This window comes from Erythrolamprus reginae, chromosome 5 (assembly GCF_031021105.1).
Source record: "Erythrolamprus reginae isolate rEryReg1 chromosome 5, rEryReg1.hap1, whole genome shotgun sequence".
NCBI lineage: Eukaryota > Metazoa > Chordata > Lepidosauria > Squamata > Dipsadidae > Erythrolamprus > Erythrolamprus reginae.
In genome coordinates this window covers 71,446,118-71,468,835 of record NC_091954.1, presented here as the reverse complement: position 1 = coordinate 71,468,835, position 22,718 = coordinate 71,446,118, and the positions used below count along the sequence as shown (strand labels likewise).

At 41.3% G+C, this 22,718-nt stretch overlaps 1 protein-coding gene across 4 annotated transcripts; it reads right to left on the bottom strand.

The window, feature by feature from the left end:
• Positions 1 to 201: 201 nt before the first annotated feature.
• On the bottom strand, positions 202 to 22,324 carry SCLY (selenocysteine lyase). Of its 4 annotated transcripts, XM_070753054.1 has the most exons (14): positions 22,246 to 22,297; positions 21,687 to 21,738; positions 18,463 to 18,587; positions 17,822 to 17,934; positions 16,991 to 17,091; positions 16,578 to 16,764; positions 14,548 to 14,675; positions 13,358 to 13,522; positions 11,585 to 11,691; positions 4,147 to 4,183; positions 3,119 to 3,202; positions 2,403 to 2,505; positions 1,793 to 1,868; positions 202 to 444 (listed from the first exon to the last, which is right to left on the bottom strand). In XM_070753054.1, the coding sequence occupies exons 3-14, from the start codon at positions 18,555 to 18,557 to the stop codon at positions 300 to 302; spliced, it is 1,341 nt and encodes a 446-aa protein (XP_070609155.1). In that variant the 5' UTR covers positions 18,558 to 18,587; positions 21,687 to 21,738; positions 22,246 to 22,297; the 3' UTR covers positions 202 to 299. The 4 variants fall into 4 exon arrangements, with proteins under 4 accessions (XP_070609155.1, XP_070609154.1, XP_070609157.1 ...); XM_070753053.1 differs by lacking the exon at positions 21,687 to 21,738 and having other exon boundaries at positions 22,246 to 22,324; XM_070753056.1 differs by lacking the exons at positions 21,687 to 21,738; positions 22,246 to 22,297 and adding an exon at positions 21,470 to 21,552.
• Positions 22,325 to 22,718: the final 394 nt, after the last annotated feature.

Below are 22,718 nucleotides of genomic sequence, written 5' to 3'. Positions count from 1 at the left end.
CACTATTAAGTGGGAAAACAAACACTGAGGTAAAATTTTGTAGAAATTTTTCAGTCCCCCCATCCCCCCCGTCAATGGTGTCCCGCTTTACCGAAGTCACAATCTGGTCACCTTATCCTAGGTATTCAATACATGTAAACAAATTACTTGATTTTAAACAAACATTTGTTCCATAGAATTGATGGGAACACAATAGCTCACAATATGTCAGATGGAATATCAGGCCTAGATAAGGTCACTTCCTGACACTGATGAACAGAATCTTGTTGTTGTTGCTGATTATACAGTAAGTATCCTGCCTACTGTAACCCAGCCACAGCCTGTTTCAAATCTTCTACAATCAGATCCACATCTTCTTTGCTTGTATCACGACCCACACTGAGGCGTATGGCATTCTGTGCAACATTATAAGGAATTCCACAGCTAAGCAGAACAGCCGAGGGCCTGGAGAACAGACACAATTCAAGCAAAATATGACCTTTGATAATATTTTTACCATGGTGATCTGAGAAGCATGTAGAGAAAGGAAACAAATTATGCATAGCTCCTCCTGTCCAAAAGACATTTATTTCTAAGATATTTTTGTTTCAATAGAAATTCAAGTATGGTAAGTTTATTTGCTGAAGTCTACAGAATTCCAGAATTCATAAGGATGATAAACACAATTCAGTAATTCTGAAATTTCCTTCAGAATTACTGAATGTAATTAGATTAATGTAAAGAGATTAATGTTCAAATATTATATGGATGACAAGCTAAATCTTAAGGACTTTTAAGTATGGGGAAATTGGAATTGTTATTTATTGTTAGCACTTGAAAATTCAAAGTTATTATATAAAACACATACTTTTAATGACTTATGGAACCAACTGTGATGAAAGGTTGTAGATTTTTAATACAGTATGTTATTGCACCAGCTAATAACAAATTTAAGCTTCAAATCCAGGTCTTTATGTAGCTAAAATGGAGCACCTATACATGAGAAGCCAGCATGAAAAAATTCAGAAAAATCATAATTATATTAAAAAGAATATTTTTTAAAATTAACCATTTTAACTATAAGAACAGATAATTCAGATTTGATTACTGACCGGTGAGACAGAGAAAAACAAATCAATAACAAACCAGATTATGGATTCAAGTCACAAATGGCAGCAAAACTACTAGAATAAGTGTCTTAGTATTTTGTAGCTACCTTATTTGCATTCCAAAATGCTATGGCAATTTTAACAAATATTCTATAGGTTTCAGAGTAAGATTTTAAGTCTGTAGCCATGGAACAACTTGATAACATCTTGTTCCGGCCACTAAACAAGACAAATGGTTTTCTACAGGTTTTATATTGTTTTTATATTGTTTATTACATGTTGTATGCCGCCCATAGTCTGGCAAGAGTCGGGCAGCTTATAAACATAATTAATAAGGTAAAAATATAATTAATAAACATGCAGTAGGTCAATGGCAATTAGTTAACAGGAGCACTAATATTGTTACCAATGCATAGCTTGCTTCTTATGACCAATGTGGCAACATAACGTTTGTAAAGGTATGGCTGCTGTGACTCATGAAATTCTAAAAGTATGGCTAAAATGGCACAAAATACTGTAAATAATGTCTTCCTTCAGAGCAGATGTTAACATTATCATTACCACTCTCCATAATTCTTGGGTAATATGAGAAATTGGAGCTGTGATGACTCTAAGTGGTTAATTCTTTGTAAAATACACACACAAACTTTTTTATATATGCCCTCTAATTACAGGAACCTAATTCCACAATATCGGCTACTTACTGGTCACCCTTTTCAGAGTGGCAAGCTGCCCCAACACTGGCCAGCAAAGTCCTACAGTGTGTGAGCACCAGCCAACCTACAGAAAAAACAAAGATATATATCTGCTCCTTTCTCATAAAGTACCTATGGATCTATGTGTGGAAGAAACACATACAATTTGCTTGTAGTCTATGGTATCAAATATAACTAGGATATAATTTTTAAAAAACCAGTTCATACTTTGGTAGAATTGGCATGTCATGAATATTGACAACCAATGTTAGGATTACACATATAAAATTGCTGCGACTAAATTAGAACATGGTAAATATATATTTCAAAACATTTCAGGGACAAAACAGCAAAATGCCTTCTGACTAATTACAGAATTCATTTTGTAAAAAAATACCTTTATATATTGCATCTGTAATTTTCATTTCATTTTCCTAATGAAATTACAATGCAAATTTGACTAAGCACACAATAACTTCTTATTTTGGTCTAAGGCACAGATTAGCTTTAAAAGCAATTACGGTAATACTAAAAATTTTATCGATCACCAAATACAAAATCCCATAAATCAATCCTAGACTGGTTCTTAAAATTGTGCAAGTATAGATATAGATGTTACCTTGTAGACCTGAGCCCAATATAGAAAAATTACAGGTATTGCAAAGTCGTTCAGAGCCTTCCATTCGACAGTTAAAATGGATATTTTGTCTTCCAAATATAGTCTAGAATATGAAATTAACACTTTTTATAAAATGTCAACTAACACACATACCAGAGATATCACTGAATTAAAAAATAGATAAATGAAAGCATCTTATAATTTTAGATACATCAAGAAATAAATATATATATATATGGGTAATATTGTCCTTCTGGCAGTATAACTTTCAGTATAGCATTAACAAGATTAACCATCATCTTGCTCACAGATGTGGGGAGAATTATCTGAAAGGTCTTGTTTTATGTCTACCTTGTTCTGGCAAATCAAAGTAGGGCATTTGTCACAATTCTTGTAGTAATGAATTCCAAGAAAGGCCATTCAAATAGGCCTCAATGCTATCCCAATACGTAAAAATGGCAGTTCTGCAATAGTCATTGGGTTAATCCAGACATGATACATGTATCTATAATCTGAACCAATGTGCTCCTTCTGTCATTTGTCCATTTGCTATTTTTAGCATCCTTGCCCTTTGCTCTGCTTCCATTTAGATTGAAAGACATCACTGCCCCATGACTGTGTTTAGTACTGGGTAATATAGCTTTCTGATGTCATCTCCTGCCCCTATATAAAAGACTGCAGAACTATACTGAAAACAGGCAAATGATTGAAATTACTTCAAGCCTTTCTTCAAGATAATCCCGAACATTCCTCATGTGAGCTTCATATAGCTGACAGTTTTTATTCACCAATTCAGCTGCCTGCAAAAGAAGGTGACAATGTCAGGTTAAATATTAAGGGCCAAATTCAAAAGGAATCACTCATTTTCCTTGTACACCTGACCATATGATATTTATTTTCATTAGCCAGAGTAGACAAAAAGCCAATATGGTAGAATTTCCTCCACAAGATCCCCTAAATTTCACAATCTACTGAACCCAATACCTACAAAATAATCTTAAAGACAAAAAGTAATAGAAAATGTTGGGGTATTCTGCAGTATGGCTGTACAGACTTCTGAAATAATTGGGAGAAACTTGAAATTCTTTTTCAAGGTACTCCAAAACCTATTTTTTAAAATCAATACAACGAAGATCCAAAAAGTGTTTTTTTTCTTTTTTGCAAATGATTTTTAAAGCATACAAAGCATATTTTGTAATACAGTACGCACATTCAACAATCAGAGCCATTCCCTAGGATAAAAGCACTGGTTCCTGTGGACTCCACTCCCTGCCATTTGTTTATATTCTATCTTGATGTCTTATTTTTAGTCTGATAAGCTACTTGTGCAGTTGCAGAGACTGAAAACCTCAAGAGGCTAAAAAAATAAATAAATGGGTAAGATTGCTTTAAGCATCTGATTGCAACATTTATCTATCATAATCTCACTATATGTTAAACTAACCTGAAAGTCTAAGTCTAGGTCTAGAACTTTAGGTCCCCATGCAAACAAAGAAAACTTGGCACAAATTATGGATACTTGGCTCAAGAGTCTAGAAATGGAAGAATATTGGCACCAGCTAAGCCCAAGCAAAGAAATCTAAGAGAATCTGGAGAATTGCCTTCCTTCGGCTATATATGTGCTACGTTTAAATCTATGACTTGCTGATATGTATTTTTTAAAAATATAGTAAAGGCACACTATTCAATAAGACAGCTTTTATTCACATTGCATATTTGTATTATTTACCATTTTTAAGCCTACCTTGCCAAGACCAGCAATCATTGGAGTATTCTCAGTCCTAAAAAAAAGTAGCTTTTATTCATACACTTTAAATCGCACAAATACAAGGTCTGCAACTGTGCAAATTGTTTAACACATTACATACACACTTAGCATAACAAAGATATTACAATATTTCATATGTATTAATGTATGAAGTAAATAAACACTTCTAATGAAAATCAAAATACTACCTAGAAACAGAAAATCCTCATTTTTCAAATTTGCATTTTTCTTTCAAATATGTCCTTTTAATCCCTTTCTTGCATACAGTACTCTTAAAAGTTATGTACTATTCATTACAGCATAGAAGTGCAAAATGTGTGGCATGGCAGATGTCAGTATTATCTATGATTCCTTTTCAAACCATTTTCTTAGACATCAATCCTGACCTCTACACTTCATAACTGCCTATTACTCTACTGCTCTTCCAAATTCTTCTCCCTTGTTTCCTCTACTATGCTGCTACCTCCGTCACCTTTTGTACCTTCTGTGTTACTTTTACTTGCAGCTTCTCTTCTGTGACTTTAACCTATCTGATACCGCCTCTGCTTCCTACCTACCTAGATAACTCTCATCCTTTGTTCCTGTGATCTTTACTCATATTCCTTCTCTGTTGTATTTCCATCATTGCTGCCTCAGTCCAGTTCCTCTCTACCTTCTCCCAATTATATTCATTTTATACTCTTCTGAAATCCTTATCCTGCTGCTTTCCCCTTCCTTTGTATGTTTCATCTGGTTCTCTGCTACTCCCAGCATGGCCTGCTCTCTCCTGTACTGTTTATCTCCTCCCCTCTTCTTATCAGTTGTATTTCCTTTTTCTGCTATTTAAGATAAAATCAGACAACTGGAATTGAAAAGCAGAGCATTGAAATAGGGATCCATCTATTTAATTTCCCATACTTTTTGATTCAGAGAAATAGAGAGGTGTTTTAGTGCTTGTACTGAATTATAAATTGGATTGGGGGGAGGCAGGGAGATGGATGTGTTTCTGTAATGGAAATTTTATTTTTAATGATTACCATTTTTAACTGATTCTGTGCCAGCATGTTGGTGTCGACTCTTGGTGACAATATAGACAGACCTTCTGCAAGACAATAGGTCTCCAACCTGACCCTTCAGGTCTTTCCATGGCATACCCATCACTATCATACCTAAGTCCATCCAGTTTACTGCTGGTCTTTCCTTTTTTTTCTTTCTACCTTTCCTACAAGTGATCCTTCTCAAGACAGCTAGGTCTTTGTATGATTTGTCTAAAACGTAATATTTTCAGCTAGGTTATTCTGCCTTGAGTGAGAACTATGGATTGGTTTATGGCAGTATAAGCAGGGTTTAAAAGAACCGTTGAAACTTACCTGAACGGTCTTCTCGATGCACTGCAAGGAGAGTCCAACGTGGGTAATTCTCCAGTCTCATTGGAGGGACTGAGTTTTAATTTAAACATTATGCAGGTACCGCCCCCTAGCCTACCAGTCATAAAGAAACGAAGGAGCAGTAAACTATAACTTTTTTTATTAACAACTGGAAGGCACACGCCGGGCCAAATTTCTTAACAATGCCAGACAAAAAGAGAGGCCCTTGGTCCACCAATTGGGTGGGTTTTGGACTCTCCTTGCAGTGCATCGAGAAGACCGTTCAGGTAAGTTTCAACGGTTCTTCTCCAATGCACTTGCAAGGAGAGTCCAACGTGGGATATACCCAAGACATAAACAGGGAGGGAAACAGGACCAAGGGCGGTCAAGTGGAGCACACCCTCTGTAACACCCTCCTCCCAAAGGCTGCTTCCGCGGAAGCAAAGGTATCAATCCGGTAATGCTTGATGAAGGTAGATGGAGCTGCCCATGTGGCGGCTCTACAAATCTCTTCGATCGAAGCCTATGTAGACCATGCTGCCGAAACAGCCGCACTTCGTGTTGAATGTCCAGTAATTCCCTGAGGAACAGTCTGTCCTGACCCTTTATAGGCCTCAGTGATGCAGACCCTTATCCAACGACTGATAGTTCGTGACGACACTCTAGTACCTTGTTCATGTGATGAAAAGGAAATGAATAAAGCTTCCGATGCCCTGGAAGCCTGTGTCCTACGAATATAAATTTTTACCGCCCGTCTCACATCCAATTTATGCCATCTGAGTTCAGATGGATGCGTGCCATGTGTACAGAAATCAGGTAATATAATCTCTTGAGTTCTATGAAAGCCAGAGTTCACTTTGGGGATGAAAGACGGGTCCAGTTGAAGAACTACTCTGTCCGGATGAAAAAGACAAAGGTCAGGTCTTACTGACAGGGCCGACAGCTCCGACACCCTCCTGGCTGAGGTAATGGCGACTAGAAAGGCCGTTTTGATGGATAAAAACCGCAGCGATACCGTCCTCAACGGTTCAAAGGGTGGAGCTGTCAAGGCCTTAAGGACAAGCGATAGGTCCCAAGAGGGGAACCTATGGACTGGAGCCGGTCTAATATTCGACGCTCCTTTTAAGAAATCACGAATCCAAGGGTGTCTTGACAAGGGTTGGTATTGGTCGTGGTTCAATATTGTAGACAGCGCCGCCACATGGCGTCGTAACGTGTTCGGAGCCAGTCCCTTGTCTAATCCTGCCTGGAGGAAGGTTAAAACCGTACCAGGCAAGGCTGCTACAGGATCGAGCTGCCGGTCCTCACAGAAGGTGCAGAAGGCTGACCACGTGGATTGGTAAATCCTCCTTGTAGATGGTCTGCGCGCCGCCTGCATGGTAGCGATGACCGTGTCAGGGAGACGTAATTGCCTTAGGCGGTCCCCCTCAAGTGCCACACGGTCAGGCTCCACCATTGAGGCTCCGGATGCGCGATGCACCCCTGACTACCAGATCGTCTGGGATTCTCCAAGGAGGGGAGACGGACAGCTCCTTCAAGTCCGAGAACCAAGCCCGCCGAGGTCAAAAAGGTGCTACTAGCAGTACTTCGGCTCGTTCCTGTATGATTTTGTGCAGCACTCTCTGAAGTATGCGAGTAGGAGGGAATGCATACAGGAGCCCTTCTGGCCAGGGGAGGCGCAGTGCATCCACCCCTTCTGAACCCGGAGATGGGAACCGGGAAAAGAAGCGGGGAACTGTGCGTTGTGGCACGTTGCAAACAGGTCCAAGATCGGTGTGCTGAACTGAGAGGTTAGTGTCCGGAACACTCCTGGATCCAGCTTCCACTCCCCCGGGTCCAAAGTCCTGCGGCTCAGCCAGTCCGCCCTTACATTCTTTTGGCCTGAGATGTGCTCGGCTGCGAGAGAGGCCAGGTGGGTCTCTGCCCACTTGAACAGAGTGTTTGCCTCCTGCATCAGGCGCCTGGATCTCGTCCCGCCCTGGTGGTTGATGTAAGAGCGAGCGGAAACGTTGTCCGTTAGGACCAGGACATGGCTGCCCTGCACCAGGTGAGAGAAACTCAGCAGAGCGAGGGACACTGCCCTCAATTCCAAGAAATTGATGTTGATGTTTTCTAACTCCCGAGGAGTCCACAGGCCCTGGGCTACATTGGATGAAAGGTGAGCACCCCATCCGAACAGGCTGGCGTCTGTCGTGAGAGTGATAAAGTCCTGTCCCTGAAAGGGTGACCCCCTCTGAATGGCGGTTGAGGTCCACCATCGCATGGATCTTCTGACCGCTGCAGGGAGAATCACCTGCGTCCTGGTATGGCTGGTCTTTCTCCTTTGATAGGGCAGGAGAAACCATTGAAGGTCTCGAATGTGTAACCTGGCCCAGGGAACCACATCTATGCAAGAAACCAACGTGCCCAGGATTTTGGAGAGAAAGGCCAGGGAAGGTCTTGGTTGAGAAGACAGGGTCTGTAGTAGAGTACGGATATTGGCCTGTCTGTCCTCCGATAGGAAAACCTGGCACAAGTCTGTATCGATGATGGTGCCCAGGTGAGCTAATCTGGTTGATGGAATTAACTGACTCTTTTCCAGGTTTATGGTAAACCCGAAAGTTCTTAGGGTCGACAGGGTTAGTCGGAGATCCTGCTGTGCCCGGTCCCAGGACTTCGACAGAATCAGGACATCGTCGAGGTATGCCATGAGTCGCACTGACCTGTGTCTCAAGGTGGCCGTGAGGACGTCCAAAAGTTTGGTGAACGTCCTCGGCGCTGACGACAGACCAAACGGCATCGCTCGATATTGGTAATGAGATCCGTTGACGAAAAACCGGAGGAATTGTCTGTGCTCCTGTAATACCGGTACATGGAGGTAGGCCTCCTTGAGATCGATGGAGGAGAGGAGGTCTCCCGGTCGTATGGATTGTAGAATAGACCTGAGGGAGTGCATTTTGAATTTTTGATAACGCACATACAGGTTCAACCGCTTGAGATTTAAAATCAAACGGACCCCGCCCGAAGATTTGGGGACTAGGAAAACGATTGAATAGAAACCTTGTCCCCTCAGGTGGAAGGGGACCTCCTCTATCGCTTCTATCTCCAGGAGATGCTCTATTTCCCGGTGTAACAGTGCCCTCTTCTGGGGGTCTGTCACCTGAGGACAAGCAATGAAGCGGTGTGGGGGTACACGGAAAAAGTTGATCCGCAATCCCTGTGTTGCTGTGGCCACGGCCCAGGAATCGAGGGATGCAGCCCTCCAAGCGTTGGCAAAGTGGAGGAGCTTGCCCCCCAGAGGATAGGGGCCTGAAGAGTCATTTTCCACATTTGGAACCCTTAAAGTTGGAACCTCTGTATGGACGGCGTCCCTGCTGGTAGGGTCTTCCCCGGTACGCGAAGTACTGTCTGTCCTGCCGAAAACCTCCCTGGTGAAAGGAGCCCTGAGAGAAATTCCTCGAACCCTGAGAGACGGTTGAGGAGGGCTCTGCACGAAAGTTCTGCCTTCTATAGAAAGGGGTGAACCATCTTTCTGCTCTCCTGTTAGATCTTGGGAGCACCTTCTTCTTATCTTTGTCCTTGATAAGGACCTTCTCAAGGGAATCGCCGAACAACTGTTCCCCTTGGAACTTGGCTGAAGCTAGGCGCCATTTTGATTTTACGTCCGCCTGCCAGCTTCGTAGCCAAATCAATCTCCGGGAGGACAAAGAGGATGCCAGCGCACGGGACGCAAATTTTGCCGCATCCATTGTAGCATCTGCGGAGAACTCTGTTGCCGCCAGCAGTTTATTTAAATCCTGGCGGAACCTGCCATCCTCCTGACTTGCACGTGCTTGCATGTCCTGTATCCACAGGATAGTTGCCCTATTAAAAAATGAGGCAGCCGAGGCGGCTCGCAAGGCCCAGGCTGCCATTTGGTGAGTCTTCATGACTACCGTTTCGGCTCTTTTGTCCTCCGCCTTCAGACCCTCCGAAACCTCAGAAGGGACCAAGGCGTTGGACACCAAACTTGCCACAGGAGTGTCTATGGTTGGAGGTGTTAAAAGCTATTCCATCTCCTGATCGAAGGTGTAGTATTTTCTATCAATCAGAGAGGGGCCTTGTGCTGCTGCTGGCGCTTCCCAAGGTCTTTTAATATTGTCAAGGAAAATATCGGATGAGGGGATGGTTTCCGGTTCTTTCTTTGGCACTGAAAGTAAGACCCCTTTAGAGGCCTGTGCAGTGTTTTCTGCAGGCAACTTCCCCTCTCCTGCTCCCTCAAAGACCAGCTTAGCCTTATTTAACATGATACGAAAGAGAGAGGGCTTGAAGAGACCTACAAGGCTTGGTGGTTCGGGTGGTTGCTCATCCCCCGACAAACCCTCGCCTTCTTCGCTGTCTTCCTCTCTGGGATAGAGATCCTCCTCCATGGATCCTTGGAAGGAGGCCGGAGCAGGAGGTGCCCACACATTTCTATGCTTTGGTGGAATGGGAACCCCAGGGGTCTGTTGTTGTGCCCCTACTGTGATCCCTTGGGCATAAACACTGCTTATTAAATTCTGGAGATCCTGAGGCATGCTCTGCCATGTATCAAACGAGCTCCTCAGACCCACAGCAGAAGGTGTAAAGGTGGCTGTGGGCTGGTTGTACTGAGCACCCGTGCTGCTGGCCATGGGCAAGGTATATTGGGGTCCAGTTGACAATAGGGGGCGTTCAGGCGACCAATCACGTTCTGTTGCCGAGCCTACAACCCCAGCAATGCCTGGCAAAGGGGAGGCCGGGGGGGGGGGGGGCGAAGATAATTAGATTGGGCCTGTGGCGCTGGTGGCTGTTTCTGGGCCATCTCTAGCTGCCTCTCCAGAGCCCGTATCCTCTTTTCAGCCTCCTTAAGGGAGGCGGCCTGAGAGGATTTAGCCTTGGCCTTTTCGGAGGAAGGCTTGTCCTTGGGGGTAGTGGGCCTGATGGAAATGGCCCCCTCCTCCCCCAGATGGGCCGAATTGTCAGTCATATTTGAAGGACTCACGGTTATACAAGGACAATAATGCCGATCGTAACGCAGCTAACAAAGCAATGAAGCTGTGACCTCAATGCGGCTGCGTGTTACTGGGTAAACGGGGGGGGGGGGGGTTTGTCTCGGAGCGTTCCTCACTCCTCTCGCCCCTAGTGATTGACAGCTATCGGCCAAACAAAATGGCCGCCGCGCCGTTGCCATGGCAACTGGCGGGAAACTCAACAGCCGCTCCCGCCGTTTTACCCGAAGGCTGCTCCGACGCCGTTCTGGCGTTTATGCAGGGATCCGATGTTAACTTTCCCTGCTTTTAAACCGCAGCCTTCCCTTGGTCGCCGGATCTTCGGCTATGGTATTATTGGCCGGGCGGGGCAGGCCCTTTCCGGCGGCAACCGTCTCCTATCCCCAGGTGCGACCTCGGAGGCCGGGAACCTGGTCGCCCTATCATATTAACGCCCCCCCCCCACGGCTGTGCTCCGGTTCCCGTGAGCGCCAATGCCATGGAACGAGGGGGGGGGGGCAGGGCGCAACAGTCAGACGGACAGAACCCCCGTAGGGCCTGATCCGTCGCTGTAAAGGAGAAGCCAATCCAATACAGGAAAACCTGCAAACAAGAAAAAAGAATAAGAAAAGCATTAGTAATCAGAAAAAAACAATCACACAGGTATTTAATCATATATTACTACTAATACTTATGAGGAGAAACTCAAAAAATGTCCCATTACTGCGACTGAGTTTTGATGACTGGTAGGCTAGGGGGCGGTACCTGCATAATGTTTAAATTAAAACTCAGTCCCTCCAATGAGACTGGAGAATTACCCACGTTGGACTCTCCTTGCAAGTGCATTGGAGAAAGAGTACTTTAAATTTATTTAATTTTACTTGCTAAATAAAAATTAATACAAATAAATACAAAATACTCCATTCCTGCTCGTGATGTATTTTGCCCCATTGCCCTTTTTTAGATTACAGTCCTGAACATGTCATCAAGCATTGCCTACATGCTTTTGAACCAAAGAAAGTTGTACACCCTGCCAGAGTGACACGATACATTTCTGACTAACAATTCAGTTGGTTCACCCAGTGCTTCTGTTCACCATACCCTGGGCGAAAGCTCCATTCCTGCCCGCCTCCAAACAGCATGGGGTGAAGGGGAGTGTTCATACCAAGTCCTCGCACATACAAGGCTCCAATACGCGGGGCATAAAACTGCAATTATAAATCACAACAGTAAACCCAATATATAAAAGCTGAAGGCAGATAAATTATTGTTAACAATGCAAATAAAAGGTTCCTAACAAGAAAACTTATTGAACAGAGCAATGAGGGAAGAGACTTTTTCAGCAGATAATTGGAAGACACATTTAAGCCATGAGAGCCACTAGCCAAAGAAGAATGCATTGCAGACCCTCCATTTAGCAAGGATATTATACCAGATGTCATGAAGTTTTTTTCCAACTTTATAATTTTGTCCTCCTGTAAGAATTAAGTAGAAAATGTAACGGGAGTAATGCAAAATGATTGAAGTTTTATGGAGTGGAAGAAAGCATGCTAAAGCTGTCATGTGGAAGAATTCAGTAATTTAAAAAAAAAAGATTTCATATAAAAATTATGCCTGAGGGACATCTGCTGGGGAATCATTAAAAGACCCTCTGAAGTATCAATAAAATCAAACAATGATTCTCATCACAGAATTACAGAGCTGGATGAAGCCATTTTGGCACTGAATTGGGCTGTCTATTATTCCATGTAAGAATTCAAAGTAAAAGGCTCAGTGCTGCATGGCTACTCAATCTCTGCTTGAATGATCCAATGTAAGGGAGTCAAGCATCTCTCTGCATAATCTCAGCTTTATATAGTCATTTCTCTTACACTACTTCCACTTCTTGATATAACTCCTCTTCTTTGTTCTGTGCTCTCAATTTGTTGTTTTCATAAATTCAATGTTAGTTAATTTATATTAAATCAAAAACAGCTCCAAATATCAGCAGTTTTATTCTTTAAAATAGGATATTCAAAGCCATATATTCTTTAAATCTTCCAAAAAACCCTTTCAAAACATTTTTTTCACAGTTTTAACATGCTTGACCTGCTGCTAATCCTTAGCTTCATTTCTCCCTCTCATTTTTTTTCCCTTTGGGAATTGTTTTCAAAAACAGTCTTTTTTGTCCCAGAACACAAATCATTCACTTTTCCTCCTGCTCAGTCATGTTGATTCTGGTTCTCCTTCGGCTTTGTGGCAGCTATGTTTAGTATTATTATTTATTAGATTTGTATGCCGCCCCTCTCCATAGACTCGGGGCGGCTCACAGCAATAACAAAACAATGAATGACAAATCTAATATTTAAGTAACTAAAAACTCATTATTTGCTGCTGCAGCTTCTCACCATTGGCTAGGGATTTTCCATCTTGGGAAGAGGAAATGCAGCTCCCCTCTACCCTCTTGGTGGTCCCCCTTCGCCACCCCTACGGGGTGGGGATGGGGTGGGGGGGCTTAGATCTGAATTCGTACCCTTAGATATGAAGTGTTCAGAGCCGGCTGCGGAAGTTGTGGTCCCAGCTTCCTATCTCATCAAAGGGGGAACCGGAAGTCCCAATTAAATACTTTATTACTATTGTTTCACTGCTTTATATTCTGTATATCAATATGCATAGTAAGATTATTCTTACTATATAGCTATCCAACAAAAGACATTCCAAAAGCATGTCACATGAGATCTGTAAAAGAATAGTTTCCAGAAATGACAAATCAAATTAGAGGTACAGTGGCTTCTAATTTAGTAAGTGAGAATTGCTGTTCTTGCGTATGAAATTCTCCAAAGTTCAGAAGAGGACACAACAAGGAGATAGTAGCCCAAACGGAGAAAAATATACCTTGTGCCCTACAATAGTGAGGTAATCTACTCCCAAGTCTTGGACATCCACTCGCCCCTTTCCAATCATCTGGGCTGCATCTGTGTGCACTAGGATCTGTGGCAGACCAGAGGCCTTTCTCTTGTGGTTGATAACTTCAACCTGCTGACTGAGTTCTGAGATGGGCTGAGAGAAAAGTATCCTGTCAGGAGATACAGTTTTATCAAAAACACTACCTTTCCCTCCCTATTAGTGTTTAGTAATTCATTTTTGGAACTACTAAAATAGAAAATATATTACATCAACTAATATGCTTTGTTTATCATATTGGATATAATTCTAATCTCTCATAATAGAATAGACTATGACAAATAGATCTATTGTTATAATGGTATTACCTTTCTACATGATAAAATCTATTGTTAACATTTGCATACCTCCATAATAACATTAACATAACTAAATCTACCTAGTACTGTAACTTTACATTGATCTTGTTCTACTATAGCAAAGTTTATAATAAAAAACTAAGCCAAAAAATGTTGCATACATATCTAGCATTTTAATAAACAAAAATCTAATAACCCATTCTGGCAAAAATAAGGTCATTGTTGTAAATTATGGGATCAAGAACACTGGCATAACAAAAAATAAATAAATTTGAAGATATTAAATTTTAAGAGCAGCCATCCTAAAGAACATCTTTGGCATTAGTTTAGCAAAAGGGAGATCAGAAATAACTCTGTGTGTGTGTCTGTGTGTGTGTAAGTATATATATAATTTATTTAATTTTTAATATTTTTAAAAGAAAAAGTTTCACAATTTTATAAAACATGGTAAATGTATAAAATATTGTATATTGTTTGTCCATCAGTTACAAAAATATAAATATATTTCTGTGCATTCATTATATTCTCATACATAAATAAAACTGCTCCTGGTGGTTTTATTTATTTATTTGTCATCTAAACATCATTTTAGACATTGCCTCATCCTTGGATTACAACCAATTGAAATGACCTGACTGTCACAATCATGTGCTATTTACAATTCATCAGTCGCTGACTAAAGCAGGCTGAATGAATACAATAGAAAAGATTTCACAAAAATATCTGTCAGTACTTCCTAACATCTGGAGCAATCTCAATCAATTGAAAATCCGACTATCTTTCTTAAATTTATGAACTATAACAATTAAATTTACAACTCACCATTACAACCCCAGTTTCATTATTTGCTAACATTATGGAAACTAAGCAGGTAGTTGGATGGATTGCTGCAACAACATCATCTACTTCCACTCGCCCGGTTACCTTTGATACTGGCACAAAAGTGGCTTCTGCAAACCAGGATAAAAATAAGAAAGTAATCCCACAGTTCAATTTGATCAAAAACAGTTGCTATTTTTCTTACAATATGTTTGAAGGATGCCACAGTGGATATCTGGTAAGTTCCAGTCAAACCATTAAGCAACAGAGACTGCACAATGTATCTAGTAGTAATAATAGTGCAGATTTAGTAAATAGCTTGACAGTATTAAGGGGAATTATTTGTTTAGCAGAGTGATGGCATTCGGGAAAAAACATGGCATTGGATCAGATTACTTACAGGACTGCCTCCTGCCGCATGAGTCCCAATGACCGGTCAGGTCCCACAGAGTTGGCCTTCTTCATGTCCATCAACTAGACAATGTCGTTTGGTGGGACCTAGGGGAAGAGCCTTCTCTGTGGGGGCTCCAGACCTCTGGAACCAGCTCCCCCCCAGAGATTCGCACCGCCCCCACCTTCCTCACCTTCCGCAAGAATTTGAAGACTTACTTCAAGTGCACCAGTTGCGGCCCTATTTGGACAGGGAATCATTGCTCACAGTCGCTCATGCCCTCATCACCTCGAGGTTCAATTACTGCAACGCTCTCTACATGGGGCTACCTTTGAAAAGTGTTCAGAAACTTCAGATCGTGCAGAATGCGGCCATGAGAGCCATCGTGGGGCTTCTCATATTCGCCCATGTTTCTACAACACTCCGTGGCCTGCACTGGCTGCCGATCAGTTTCCGGTCACAATTCAAAGTGTTGGTTATGACCTTTAAAGCCCTACATGGCATTGGACCAAAGTACATCCGGAACCGCCTGCTACCACACGAATCCCAGCGACCGATAAGGTCCCAGAGTTGGCCTTCTCTGGGTCCCGTCGACTAAACAATGTAATTTGGCAGGCCCCAGGGGAAGAGCCTTCTCTGTGGCGGCCCCGGCCCTCTGGAATCAACTCCCCCCGGAGATTATAACGGCCCCCACCCTCCTTGTCTTTCATAAATTACTCAAGACCCATCTATATCGCCAGGCATGGGGGAACTGAGATACCTCCCCCAGGCTTTTATATTTTATGTTTGGTATGTGTTGTTTGGTTTTAAATGATGGGGTTTTATATGTTTCTTCTCTTTTAATATTAGATTTGTTCCACTGTAATATTGTTTTTATTATTGTTGTGAGCCGCCTCGAATCTTCGGAGTGGGGCGGCATACAAGTCTAATAAATTATTATTATTATTATTATTATTATTATTATTATTATTATTATTATTATTATTATTATTATTATTGTCCCATCAGGCTTGGGGCTATTAATTACTTGTCCCCTAGCCAATGAATGAAATATATGTTTGCTGTATGAATGGGAGTGATTATTTTTTAATGAACTTGGATTTTAAATTGGTTACTTTTAAATTTAAATTAGATTTTAATATGTTTGCATTGTCTTTTATATGTTGTAAGCTGCCCCGAGTCCTCAGAGTGGGGCAGCATATAAATCCAATGGATGGATGGATGGATGGATGGACGGATAGACAGACAGACACAAATCTGTTCTTGTGTCTAGTTGTCTTGGTGTGCAGTGCTCTATAGCAGTGTTTCCCAACCTTGGCAACTTGAAGATATTTGGACTTCAACTCCCAGAATTCCCCAGCCAGCAAACGCTGGCTGGGGAATTCTGGGAGTTGAAGTCCAAATATCTTCAAGTTGCCAAGGTTGGGAAACACTGCTCTATAGCAACATTTTGAGGGTAGGAGTTGAAACAGTTTATGTCCAGGATTTTAAAAAATAAACTCATAAGTTCATGTTCTACTAAATTTGCATTTTGTGAATAGCCATGCCCACAATAGCAGCCATTTTGTGAAACATCTTCCATTTCAAAAATGCCACCAAAAGTGTTGATGCCCACCCTAGCTATAAAATGTCAATTACTCACCAGTTTTTTGTTCCTTCACCAGATGCTCTACAGGGAGACGAACTGAATCATGTTCAATGCAAGATATAATGATATGTGGAAGTGTCCCTAAAGTCTTTTCTTCGTGGCTTTCTTTTGTTCCAATAGTACTTTGTTTGCTGTTTTTCATAAAATCCTTCACTACAGTATGAATCACTAAGTTATTTGCCTGGAGAAAAAGAAAGAAATACAAATCAGATCAAAAAGTCATTTACTAAATGATAAGATAGAGAAATATTTTTTCTTTGAGCTAATTACTATTTTTTGCTGATTTTTCTCATCCGGAATTCCATTTTCAGAAAATAAAAATAAATATAACTAAGTCTAGAAATTGAAGGCATTTTTAAAAATAAAAGCCAAATCAAAATAGTGTTAAACAACATCAAATATCTTACTTCTGTCCCTCCAGAAGTGAAAATAATGTCCTGGGACCGTCCTCCCACCATTTTAGCCAGATTGTCACGGGCTTCGTTTATGATCTTCTTTGCTCTTTGACCTGTGGAGGCAAGACACAAAATTGTATCATATAAATTAGATCCTGCGGGTTTTGTTCTTCACACTAAAGGCACATGCTTTTATGGTTTTTCTCCTCAGTTGCATCTAATTATTATGCAGAGATGTCCTGGCAACACCACTTTTCAGTCTTATATCCATGAAATTATTTTCATTTTATTCCATGAGCGACAGAGTCTTAAGTCATCCTTATATTATCCAGTGACAACTACCAAATGCTAAGAACACGTAAGCTATTTTGCTGCTTTGAACTGTAAATGCCAGGTGTGGTTGATGGTTTGACTAATTTTACACACGTTTTACATTTTATTTGTATATCTTTTCAGTAACACGTAAAATCTGATAGTTTGCTGTTAAGTTATATGTACATACGCATCCATTGAATGCTATCCTACCATCTTTTCCAAGCAGCAAGCCCATGTATTATTTTTTAAACAATGAAGGAATTCAATGTTCCATGTGTATGGACAGTATATATAATTTAACAGCAAACAGTCAGATCTAAATGTTACTAGCACTATGTCTATTTTCCATAGTTACTACTAGACATGACTAAAGGCTGCAATGATGCAATGTTTAAGTCTTCTGATAAATCCTTAACTGCTACTCCAATAACCCTTCAAGATTAGAGCCCTCCTTTACCACTAGATATGCTTATGCAGTACTCCAAAAAGATGCTGTCACAAAATACTTCCAGATTAACTTTATCAGACCTGCTTCGTAGGAACTGCTAGGATTGCCCCATGCTTCATACATGGCTTCTTTAACTGTCTCAATCACTTCTGGTGCCAGAGGGGTGGTTGCATTGTAATCCATATAAATTTTCCTATAGGAAATAGAATTTAAAAATGGTTGTCAACAGAAAGAGTAACCACATAGATTAATAACATCACCTTCACACTGGGTTGCAGTGTGTATTTTGGAAAATCTACTTTGACAAATCTTTTCCATTGCTATCCACTTTTTCAAGCAGTGATAGTACTGTATTTCATCTCCAAATGTTACAAAATTGAATGCTTATACCTTCTCTGAAAATTGTCATAAAATCGAAGAGATGGGCTGCTTCATGAAAGCCCTTTGATACATTCATTAATTTTGGTAGTATTTTGTATATAGTTATAACTCTGAATCAGACATTTGAAATTGACTAATAATCTTGGTGATCTGGATATTCAATTCCAGGATAATGTTGTTGAATGAGTTTTTCAACCACATCCCATGCAAACTCAGTTTAAAACAAGCCCCACAGAGTTCAACATGTTTTATTATAAAATAATTCATACATGAAATAGCAAGATCTTAATACTTACATTAAAAGCAGAGACCATAAATTGGTAATAAATAAGTTACATACCTGCTTGATGAGATATTTTTTCCTTTACAGTTTAATTTCTCGTTAGTCCCCATTCTTTGTTCCACTAGTATCATCTTCAAGGTGGTCTCTTCCATTCTCAATCAGCCTCCTTGTGAAACAATGACCTGTGTTGAAACAGTAGATAAAACCTTAGTGCCCATTGAAGAGGGTTGGAAAGGGACAAAGATAGCCTCCATTCTCCTGGAGGAAGCTGTCTACTTGATATAATTTTTTTAGAGCCCTCTGAATGTCCAGTTTATGCCATCTTTGCTCTAAGGCATGAGAAGGCCAAGGGTAAAAGTTTAGCAGAACCAACTCCTGGGCCCGGTGGAAAGAGGAGTTGATCTTGAGAATCAACCTTGAGAAGAAGGTAGTTGGGTGTTAAGGTGCAGTGAATAAATCCACTTGGGGAGTCCTGAATCAGTGACAAATGTCCTGAAACAAGGTGAGGTAAAGACGCCACTCGGCATTGCCCACCATTATCCTGCTTAGATATTGTGCCTATATATTTACAGTCCCAACAGTGTGCTCCGTCCTCAGGGAGAGGGTAGTCGGTTCCGCTCAGCAGCCTATCAGCTGCTATTCTGCCATGAGGCATTTGGATCAAGTCCTACCTTACCAGTTGAGATCAGCATTGTCTGCCTGCGCAAGGATATGAGGTCCCTGCAATTGGTTTTGGAAGTGCAGGAAGGCCAGATAGATTGCCCGCAACTAACCAATTGATGCTGTTGGCTAAGTCTTGCACTGACCAATGGCCCTGAGCTTCTGACTGCCCAGGTGAGCCCTCCAACTGAAGAGGCTTGCATCAGACATGAGAATCACTCAGTCCAATTCCGTGAAGAAGCTCCCCTTGGTGATAGCTAGGGAGATCCACCAGTGGAGCAACCTCCTGACTTTGGGAGGGACCCTGACCGGTGAGTGGGAACGAGCTTTCTTTGCCTACTGATATAGCAGCAAGAACCTTGCATTTTCCGAACTTCCAGTTTGCCCGTTGTGCTGTTTTTTTCACTCTGGGGTTTCAGGAACCCTCCGGAGTGAAAAAAACAACAACGGGCAAACCAGAAGTCCGTTTTTCTGAACTTCCAGTTTGCCCGTTTTTGCATGTCCCAGGCTTCAGTGCACATGCACAGGGATGGGATTGTGCGCATGCGCGGGGCCAGCATGGGGAGTGCATGCATTCATGGGGCTGAGGGAAGAGGTGTGGGCAGGGGCACGCATGCTAGCACACCCACACACACTCTTTTGGCATATGAACCATCACTGCCATAGTTAATTCTCAAACCATTTGTGTCCCCAAGATCCTAGATTAAATTGACCACTAGGAGGCACTATATAACTGGTTTCATCATTACAGTATTGAGACTGCTCAGACACCTAGCCAGATGATAATTTAAGAATTTCAAATCTTCTCCCAGGAATTGCACTCAAGGGCCTTCATAATTTTTGGTGATTATGCATAGTGCGTTAGTTTATCCAGGTCCTGGAGCTTAACAGTTTCAGGAAGGAATACACAGAAGCTGGATAACTGCAATATATAATATGTGGATACAGTATATACAATCAATCTTCCCTTATGCTCTCAGAGTACAAAGGTAATGTCAAATGTTTGGCATCATTACTATTCTTAGGGAGGGCTACAAAGAACTAGTATATGACAAAATAGAGCCAATATTGGGTTAAGCGAACCAACAATAAATTTTCTGACTGTATAAAAAGTTGAAAGTCTATGAGATGACCTCTGAGATTGCAACAGTGAACATAATTCATTAGTTATATTAGCAAGTCATATCAAATTAACACATTAGTGCAAGCAAAAGCAGAAAGAAAACTATTAGATTTTAAATTAGGTATTAATTTGTATATATGCTGTTCAAAATCCCTTTGAATCTAGCAATTTTTTTGTCAGTAGCAATAGTGCAAGAGTAGGCAAAGTTGGCTCTTCTGACATGTGTACTTCAACTCCCAGAATTCCTGAGCTAGCATGATTGTCTCAGGAATTCTGGGAGTTGAAGTCCACAAGTCATAGAAGAACCAACTTTGTCTACCCCTGCAATATTAGGTTCTACTTAACTTTGTTACCAGTTCAGAAACAATAGTTTATTTATTTAGTTTATTTATTTATTAGATTTGTATGCCGTCCCTCTCCGTAGACTCGGGGCGGCTTACAGCAATAATAAAAGCAATATATAACAAATCTAATATTTAAAATACCTAAAAAAAAACCTTATTTAAAAAGCAAGACGTACACACAAACATAGCATGCATAAACTATATGTCTCAATTCCCCCATGCCTGATGGCAGAGGTGAGTTTTGAGGAGTTTATGAAAGGCAAGGAGGGTGGGGGCAATCCTAATCTCCGGGGGGATTTGGTTCCAGAGGGTCGAGGCCACCACAGAGAAGGCTCTTCCCCTGGGTCCTGCCAGACAACATTGTTTAGTCGACGGGACCCGGAGAAGGCCCACTCTGTGGGACCTAACTGGTCGCTGGGATTTGTGCGGCCCTTTGCACACCACTGCCGTTACTGGTTCACTGAATTGGTAGCAATCCACCCCTGGTCAGTGGTGAAACAAACAGTAAGGCATAAGAGTAAGCCTCCTGTTATGTCTCAAGCTCTGTCACTCTGATTTAGGACATAGCAGAGTTATAACAATAAGGAGCAACTCACTGATTCACCCTCAGTTTTCTCTCTCTTTTAAAGACATTTAATTTGATAGTCATTGACAAAACGTACAAACTGAACTCTTTAGCTCCACGGGAAACTCATGATTCTCCTTATATAATTAAATTATAACTTCCAGCATCCTTCAACACTGGTCATCGTATTGAAAACTACAGTTCAACAATATTGTAACTGTACTGTAATAGGGAACCTATCTAACAATTTAGTTTTGCAGGAAGGGAATTCACATTGCCTTACTAAAATCAGCTGACATTGTTAGTGCAGCACTGAATAAGACTAAACAATGAAAACTTGTATAATATACAGATCATTTAATTCTCATATACCTGGTAGTATAAGCTCAACCAAATCTGAGAGTTTTCAACTTTTCCATCTTCATCTCTTTCTAATTGCTATCACTCAGTAGTTGCTCCTTAAGAGCATCACTGGTTTATCAAAAATAGCGTTGGAAATGGTTGCTTCCTAAATGACAGAGTGGGCTGTAACATGAGTCTTTCAAGCATCTAAAATATACCTATTAATGTCTATATCAAAGTTTAGTACCTGCAGATATGCTGAACTTCAATTTCCTTAATATCCAAAAGAAAGGGGTAACCTAGTAAAGGGTTGGATCACATCCCTCAAAATTAAATTAGCACATTAAATATTTGACACAACACTCCAATCCCAGTGTTCTGTTGCAATTCAGTTTTAACAACTGTCATTAAAATAATTTAATGTTTTCTTTCTTTATCTCCATCTTCCTTCTGTTTTTAACCTGCAATTCCTCTGGGACAGGAGGCTCAGACTTTCGGATTCCTCGAGCGCATTATTTAATAGCACTACATTTAACATCAACTATTAATATATTAATATTAATATTAATCTTACAATATGAAGTTCAATTAATCTGTGCCAAGGTTAGCGTTTAAAATTTTAATTAATCTGAAAATGAAGAGAATTCTATTCTATCACTAAGCAAAAACAAAGGCAAAATGTCAATCGAAAGATAAGCAGATTTTCCCTCCAGGGGGAAAAAAATCCGTAGCCATCACTGTGTACAATATCTTGGAGAGAAAAACGCAGGAGCCGTCAATCACACAACCAAAAGGGACCTTCTCACCAAGGTTAAATGTCGAAGACTTCCACTAGGCGAGACAATTGTTACACAAACTTCACGGCGTCGTCGCTGGTTACTGAGGGAAATACTGTCCACGCAAACCAGTCCGAGCCCCTCCTACTTCAGCCATAAGCAATTGGCTGCGATTACAGCCATTGGGGGGAGGGGGGGGAACCAACCCGACACGCAGCAAGAGAAATTAGCACTGACATATCAAACGAAGAACGGCAAGCACTCACTCTAGTCCCGCCCTCGTTGGCATGGTGACGGTGCTCCCAGAGAAGAGCTGATTGGCCAATATTCGAATCTAGTTTTCGATTAACGGCAATTTAAGCAGGTTCTCTCCAATCGAGTTTCTCCCCACCGAAAGCCCATTGGCTAAGAGCCTACTTGTTTCGTGAGCCGGGCAGTTCTTTCGTCGATGAAGATGGTGCCACCCAGTTTTAAATAATCTACTCCTCCCTCCCCCCCTCCGA